Source organism: Triticum dicoccoides, chromosome 7A (genome assembly GCF_002162155.2).
Source record: "Triticum dicoccoides isolate Atlit2015 ecotype Zavitan chromosome 7A, WEW_v2.0, whole genome shotgun sequence".
NCBI classification, from domain to species: domain Eukaryota; kingdom Viridiplantae; phylum Streptophyta; class Magnoliopsida; order Poales; family Poaceae; genus Triticum; species Triticum dicoccoides.
This window is the reverse complement of record NC_041392.1, coordinates 166,541,356-166,549,459: the sequence shown is the minus strand read 5'-3', so window position 1 is coordinate 166,549,459 and position 8,104 is coordinate 166,541,356. Positions and strand designations below refer to the sequence as shown.

Here is an 8,104-nt window from a genome sequence, read left to right as displayed (position 1 = left end):
AGGCGACCGGGCCTAGATTAGATGTTCGCCTTTTTATAGAATAGAAAGAGAAGGTAAAGGGGGGGGGGGGGTTGGAGATTCTTGAAAGAATGCATGGCTTCCTCCTATTCCGCTTCAACAGAAGCCCTTAAAATCCCGCTGCTATGGCAGCAAGGGTTATCCATTTCATAGGCGAGGGTGGGGGAGAAGCAAGCCGAACCTCTGATCGACCCAGACACGTAAAAAATTCTCGGCGTTGAGAGAAAGACGAGATTCAGTAAGTAATTCAGTGAGTGCTTTCTTTTATAAGAAGAGCGTCGGCTTGGAAGAAGCAAATGAAATACGAACAACCGCGCTGGCTGTAATAGATCGACTTGAATGCATCTTCTTGCTCCAGCATTCAAGTTCCATTTCAAGGGAGGACGACATACCATCATACTTTCTGTTTTGTCGAGCCCTGCTTTGGTCTCTGGTTTGATGGTTGTACGTGCTAAAAATCCGGTACATTCTGTTTTGTTTCCCATCCTAGTCTTTTGCGACACTTCTGGTTTACTTATTTTTTTAGGTCTTGACTTCTCCACTATGATCTCCCCAGTAGTTCATATAGGAGCTATTGTCATTTCATTCCTATTCGTGGTTATGATGTTCAATATTCAAATAGCGGAGATTCACGAAGAAGTATTGCGCTATTTACCAGTGACTGGTATTATTGGACTGATCTTTTGGTGGGAAATGTTCTTCATTTTAGATAATGAAACCATTCCATTACTACCAACCCACAGAAATACGACCTCTCTGAGATATACGGTTTATGCCGGAAAGGTACGAAGTTGGACTAATTTGGAAACATTGGGCAATTTGCTTTATACCTACTATTCCGTCTGGTTTTTGGTTTCTAGTCTGATTTTATTAGTAGCTATGATTGGGGCTATAGTACTTACTATGCATAGGACTACAAGGGTGAAAAGACAGGATGTATTCCGACGAAATGCCTTGGATTCTAGGAGGAATATAATGAACAGGAATATTTCTCCTTTTGGCCATAGCCATAGAAGAAGCTTCTCCTCCAAAGCGGAGGGAGGGGAATCTCAGGATTCCTATAACCCTGCTTATATAGATTTTTTAAGACAACATTTAGGGTTTTTCCCGGGTTTGGTACAAAATCTGGATAAACTCCTTTCGATTCTTAAAATGGAGGAAATTCTCTTTCTGGCTTTCCGCTTCCCGCGGGATGCGAACATATTTAAATTGCCCCTAAAGAAGATCAAAGATATGATTCAAGAAGCAATGGCTAAAGAGGAGGAAAATAGAGAAAAGCCTCCGGTGGAAGGTTGTGAAGACCGTCGTATGACGGAGGAGGAAAGGACAAAATTGCTTGAAGCATTTTCTTTCCTATGGGATAAAAAATGAATTGGAACTATTGAGTGGTGTAGGTATCCATCTTAGCAAATAGAGATACCGAGGCCCACCAACCTACTACTTGTTGGTTTGGTGGGGAAAGAGGAGTGGGTATGAGGGCTTCTTTCACTGTTTCCCTAAGTTCAAAAGTGAATGTGGAAACGCTGTCTATGGTCTAGTTATAGCATCCCATTTCTCAATTCCTTTCTGGTCAATAAGGATGGTTATAGCCAGCTTAGAAGGGAATTCTAAATGTAAGAAGTTGCTGGATGGTTTGCTCCAATGAAGAGGTACACCTAGGTAGGAGGGAGGGAGCTTTCCCACTTTGCAGACGAGTAGTTCTGCCGCTCCGCGTTGGATAGGAAAGGGGTGGAGAAGGTTCATTTATCAGGAATCTACTTGTTGCATAATGCACATGCCACAAACAATAAAGTGGAAGCACACTCAGATGAAGAGGATGGTGAATTGATCAATAATCCCATGTCTTTTTTTGCTGATAAATCTTGGATCAAGACATACAAGGCAGCATTGGTCAAACATAGGACTACCTAGGCTAGGTCATTCATTGCTTGTTCCGCTATATTCGTTTTGTCTTCTAGTTCTCCACAGGGACTTCCTACTATTCCGCCGAATCTCTCATCTGAGAAAGTAGGTCACCTGGGTTGGGTAAAGCAGCATAGATAAGGCTGGAGTTTATGAACAAGTTGATGTCTACTAGGGCATTGACCGTACAAGCAGGTAAGTATAGGGCTCGGCTAGGAATTCGTTTATGCTTATATTTATAAGCTTTCTTCTCACTAGGTAGGGCGGGCAGTTGGTCTTATTGCCCTGCATCATATGAGAAGGAGTTCTTCCACGAAATAGAGGTCGTCTATGGTCTTTGTGTCATTGATGGATAGTACTGGTCTGTTGTCAACAAATAGACTGGCTAGGTCAGAGTCTGCTAAGTCGACTAGTGGGATATGAATATGCATTAGTAGTAGTTATTGCTGCCGGATTGGTATTAACAGTTGGTCAAGTCTAACGTAACGTTTTTTAAGTAGAAGGATAGGGCATTAATTACCTGGGGTCGATAGGTACACCTTTATAATAAATTATTAGCACAAAGCTCTCATCTCACTTTTCATAGGTAGGGGAAAACTCTATAGTGATAGTGTAGTGTATATTGGATTGGATTCTTTCTATTGTTATGGGAAAGGCATATCCCAACCCAGTTCTTCTTCGTCTTAATTAATAACTCCTTCCTGAACTTCAAAGTACGATAGAAACTTACTTATATCTCATAGGAAAACTAGAGAATGAGCCATCTCCATCTCATAGAGAAACTAGAGAGGTGCTGGGCGCAGCTGAAAGGAAATCCAAGAAGAGTCCATGAAAGGCTAGCACGATTAGGATCCTTTGTAGGGTTTATCTCGGAAGAGAAGGCTATGAAGCGAACATCTCTTCTTTGGGAGAGAGGGGAAGATCTATGCAGGACACTTAACCCATGTCGGAGGACTGCACACAGCTGGTACAACCTCGTGTGGTACATTTTACATGTTCTTACAAGTCTGATGGTACAGTTGACCTAGTATCGAATTATTATAGATTCCGTTGGCAGCCATTGCCCCCTGCATGTCGTCTGACACAACCGAAACGAAACTTTACACCCCCTAGCAGCCCCCTGTCGGCATCGAAAACGGAGGGAAGTGCGCGTGCTGATGTTTAATCATGTGATGCCAATGATGTAAGCGCGGGCCCTCAGGTGCAGACAGGTTCGTCGGGGGCAAGCTTCAGAGGTGGGGGCTACGATTGTGGAAGATCGCGTGGAGGCAAGGGTTGGAGATGTGATGCAAGGCTGCGGGGAATTGGGTGGAAGGACAGTCGTTAATGTGGAGTCAGGACGGGCGTGAGGCAAGAAGTGGAGGGAAGTGGGATCTAGATTAGAAGAGATAAATACGATATTCCTGATACCCGCGGACGATCCCTAGCCTAGCTTGGCAATCCCTTGAAAATGCAATGCATTTTCCCTTGAGATGAAATTGCTTTTTCGGTGGCAACTAAAAAAAACTCTCAAATCAACTCACGCATATTCCCTTGCTTCTATTAACTACGCATATCTCCTGTTTCTATACTTGCTAGCTAGCAACCTCTTATCACACAGAAAGCGTGACATGAATGCATACCCCCGTGTATACAACTCCTTACTATCTCTAATATACCGTTGCTTGTTCGGCGCATAGACCTATTATTATTATCGGTCGGGCTTTCCTTTTGGCAGGTGATTACTATATATAATATAGCAGGCTTTCCCTTATCCGTTCGCTTAGGTATCTGACTGTGTAGCGTAGTTCGCCGATTCCCGGGGCTGACACGGCACAACCGGATCCCTATCCTTAGCCACAGTCCGTACTTTACCCCGTTCCTGATCCCCAATGCCAGGATTGAATAGTAGCCAGCCATGAGATCTATAATGTATCCATTGGTCAAGTAGCATAATTGTTTACCAAGTCTTTCTTCTTGGATAGATATGGCCCTACCTTCCTCTTGAGGAATCTGTTCATGATGCCCTAGCTACACTGACTGGACTATGCTGTGCGCTTTCGAGAAGATTCACACTACCGGCGAAAGGAAGCGGATAAGCTTATCACGAACGGCGCATCCTAGGACAGATAAATATGTATCATCCCTTTTGGAGACGACTACACTACCGGGGAAAGAATCCATAAAATACTAGTGTGTTCAATTGGAAGATCATAAGTAGGACGGATAATATCCAAAGACACCAGTCCATCCAATTCCCTAAACTTCAATCAAATCAAGAAGAAACTAAAGAAACCGTGGAAGAAAAGAAATGGTTGTTCGGGGATAGGTCCCGCAATGAAAGTATTAATAAATCTAAAGTAGATTGGCAAGAAAGAGCAGTTGGTCATCTCGGAAAGATAGATAAAGCTAAATCTAGGAAAGCAAGCTAGGAAACCCTAGATAGGAGCAATCCGTTCCACCACTCCTAAGAATTTAGGGCATAATCACCCGCGGAGCAACTGGGGTACTCAACACTGTAGTAGTACAATCGGTTGTCTTTCTCTAGCCAATAACACGGCAAGAGGTGGACAGCAATGAAGTTGAGGGTAATGACAACAAACTAAATCCCAACACTTAATGCAAACAGCTCTGAATGGTCTAAAGATACGAATTATTCGACCGAGATGGGTTTACCTCACTCGTTTGTAGAAACACTTTCGAAAGAACAGACAAGATCCACCAGATAAAAAATTGGTACGCCACGCACGGCTGCTCCAACGAGTGACGGGGGCACGGGCGCGGTGTTTCTCGCAGTTGCTTGATGGCTAGGGGAACGGATAAATCCCCTTTCGAAATGACTTGATTATCCCTCGACTAGGAAACAAGAGTACTCTTTACCATAGGAAAGAAGCTAACTCTGAAAAAGAGAAATGGAATCATCGAGATAGGAGCTAGTTCCTGGATTGAGAGAGTTCTGCCTAATGCCTAAATTGGATGGTGGATCTTCAGCTTTAGCGAGTTCACTCATAGAAATGTCCGTTTGATTGCTCCTCGGGTGCTTCCTTCTTTCAAATCTAGATTTCCTAGAATCATACCTTCGTCCATTCTTGGCAAGCCTTCTTCTTTGATGGTATAGATGAAGACACCGGATCCCCATCCTTAGCCAAACCTTCAATTCAAGCTAGGACAACAAAGGTTTCATCAGAAAGGGATGGATGGCCTCCACTCACAGATCCACTTTCTTTCGGGGCCATCAATACAATAGAATAGTTCTGTTCTTTAGCCGACGTTTTTCCTTACCGTCTATATCCGAGCGGTTCCCTTTGGCATATTTCACTTGCTTTGCTACTACGATACCCGCATTCTTGAAAGAAAAAGGGATGGATAGTTGCCCTTAGGAGAAAGATGGTGCCCATTTATCCATAGAATAGGTTCAAGAAGATGAGACGCATTGATGTTAATGAACTTGAGGTTGAAGTTCTAGTAAGCTTAAGCATAGGTTTAGGTGCACAAGTGGTATACCAAAATACTCGTTTAACTACTCCGCAATGGGACACCCTTCTCAAGGTGGGTCCCCTTTCGTACGACCTATTCTCTCTCTCTGAAAGTAGCAATAGAAGAAGGATAGCTTCATGAGTTCGTTATGACTCCTAGTTCGAAAGCTTTTCCTTCTGCTTGGGAACGATCTTATCCCGAGTCCTCTGTGGAGTGAAGGAAGTGATGCCAATTCTACCGGGTCCGGTACCCACTTAACAACGGATTCCATTTCTCTTGACCGATGGCGTTCTCCCACTAACTTGCTAAGGAAGAGGCTAGTTCGCGTGGACGCTGCCCTACGTGGTGTTGTCGTTTTTAATGACTCTGAAAAGAGTTTACTAATGAATTCCAAAGGATTTAGGTATTTGACTAGCAGTCATCTTCATCAGGTCTAGATATTGCTGTGAATAAGTGTTCTTTCGCTTGAACCTATGGATTGGCTTAAGCAAGCATGGTATCTTTGGACCAGACCTCGAACATCTGCTTCTATAGGAGTTCATGACTGTCAACATAACTAGTTTGATCCCCCTTCCAAAAGTATACATACATCTCTTTTCTGTTCTGATAATAAGTAAAGTGTCCCTCCTCCACTAGTCGATGAGCCTGCCTGAGAATCTACGCACTAAAGCCATACTGCAGGATTGCCCCCCATCATTCTAGCTTTAACTGCCTATTCGGCTTCAGCAGTGGGTTTCCAAAGGCGCTCTTCCTAGATAAAAACGGTTTTTATTCTATCCACAGGGACTTTTGCTCCAACTAGAGTAGGTGGGATTCAAAAATGCCTTGAATGAACCCAAGCAAGCCGAAATAGAATACTATAAGTATGAAGTGGACATCTATGGTTTAATTGGAAACATCTCTTTTCTATTTATATTTTGCTAGTGCCTCCCTTTGTGGCAGAGCGAGCGCCTTGACTAAGATAGATTGACTCTTTCATTCTTTTTTATTCTGGTTCCAATCGTTTAAGGCAAACCCCCTTTGGCATCAATGAAACTCTGTTATATAGGAGTTCAAAAACCTCATTTCGTTTGAGAGATAGTGGAATTTCTTCTTTCAACACGTACATCGATGAGGGTGTCGATGACTTGAGTGAGGAATGGTCACGTGCTAGAGGCCGTACCTTTGGAGTAAGACCTCAACAAGGGGGTGTGCAGTTTAAATGTAAATGACGAGCATGGAGAGGCCAAGGTCATTTGTAATTAGGTGTGGCTGATGCAAGAAGACTAGCGAGTTGTCCATGGTGAGAAAAGTTGTGATGCTACTGCAGGGGGCATCCTCGTGTAGTTGAGGGCGCAAAACTTCTGTGCGGGTACAACTGGCACTTAAAAGACCCTCCGTGTAGATGAGTTCTCTTGAGTGAGACTAATCGAGTTACGAATAAACCTTTGCGATGGTGCTATGCAGTTGGGTTCTCTATGGAGGAACTTCATTGTGCGGACCAAGGGGTCTTCTTAAGAAGAGTTGCTTTTATGAAAAGAGTGTAGCCATGATGGCAAGTCAAGGTGGGGCCCTGTGAAGGCAAGCCTTGTGTATGTTGGCGTGATGATGAGAGAAAGGAAATGCCCAGGAACAATAGCTGTCCGTAGCACACCCTGCAATGACTTCGACCAGCGGACCAGCCTATCCAATACCCTACGCCATGACCTTAGAAGTTCATACCCCATGATATTCAATGACACCCGTAGACATTTGATCATTCATACCTCAAAGTATGCTTTCTTTCTTTTTTTGGACTTTGAATTCCAAGCGAAGGAAGCTCAGTGAAAGATAGACTGGGATTTGACAGCAGGAAGAAAGCAATCATAGTACGCGGCACACACCACTGATGAATGAGATTGACATCCCAAACCAACACAGGTTCAAGACTAAGTGCAGAACCAAGAATGACGTGGATAGAAAAGTGAGTGCTTCCTCAAGCTTCATGAAGGAAGGGTCCAAGGACCTAAGCGACCACCTCTACGAAAAAGAAAAACCTATATATAGATAGTGGTATGTGTTCGCTGACACTAAATAGACATGGCTCGGGGCAGAACTGAGTGGCTAGGCTATGTTCCCTAGTCTTCTATTGGCCTACCCACCCCTACGACATGGAGGCGCTTACCCTTCTCCAACAAGTGTTCCACCACGCGGAGATTGATTACCGCTTTCCGTCTCAATCCGTTCCAGACCAAGCCCCTTCTCTGATCGGGGGAAGGTCATTCTAAAACATCAGATCTCCCATTGATGCTGATCAAAAATCAGTTTATCCACCTAGAATATATGATAGGTACCGAAAGATTGGATGTCATTTCTCAACACCAGGCAGGACGAGCAGCCCTATACCACGTGTAGCCACACTCTAGTGTCCTTTTCCACTTAGTTGGACAGATCACTTTAGAAAATTGTATAAAAATCAAGCAAGAAAACGGATGCGCTAACGCGCAACAGCTTTCGCGCTAGTTGCTCAAAAAATCATATAAAATCAAGCAAGAAAACGGATGTGTTAACGCGCAACGGCTTTCGCGATAGTTGCTCAATCCGTTGCTTGCTTCTCTTCTGTCTTGGAAAAGTGAGGATTTCCTATTTAATCCAAGGGAAGGAAGAGAGGTGGAAAGTGTTGCTGTGTCAAATCGAGATTGTGTGGGTGTCCGCTCATGTTCGATGCTATCGAAAATCATGCATTGGATGGATGCCCGGGCATTGAGAA

General features: G+C 43.8%; 1 protein-coding gene across 1 annotated transcript; it reads left to right on the top strand.

Moving 5' to 3' along the window:
- Nucleotides 1-357: 357 nt before the first annotated feature.
- On the top strand, nucleotides 358-1,389 carry LOC119333336 (NADH-ubiquinone oxidoreductase chain 6-like). Its single transcript, XM_037606266.1, has one exon. It carries the CDS (start codon nucleotides 358-360, stop codon nucleotides 1,387-1,389), a length of 1,032 nt encoding a protein of 343 aa, XP_037462163.1.
- Nucleotides 1,390-8,104: the final 6,715 nt, after the last annotated feature.

Excerpts from the sequence above, each read along its gene's own strand:
- LOC119333336 (XM_037606266.1), top strand. The coding sequence starts at position 358 with ATGCATCTTCTTGCTCCAGCATTCAAGTTCCATTTCAAGGGAGGACGA.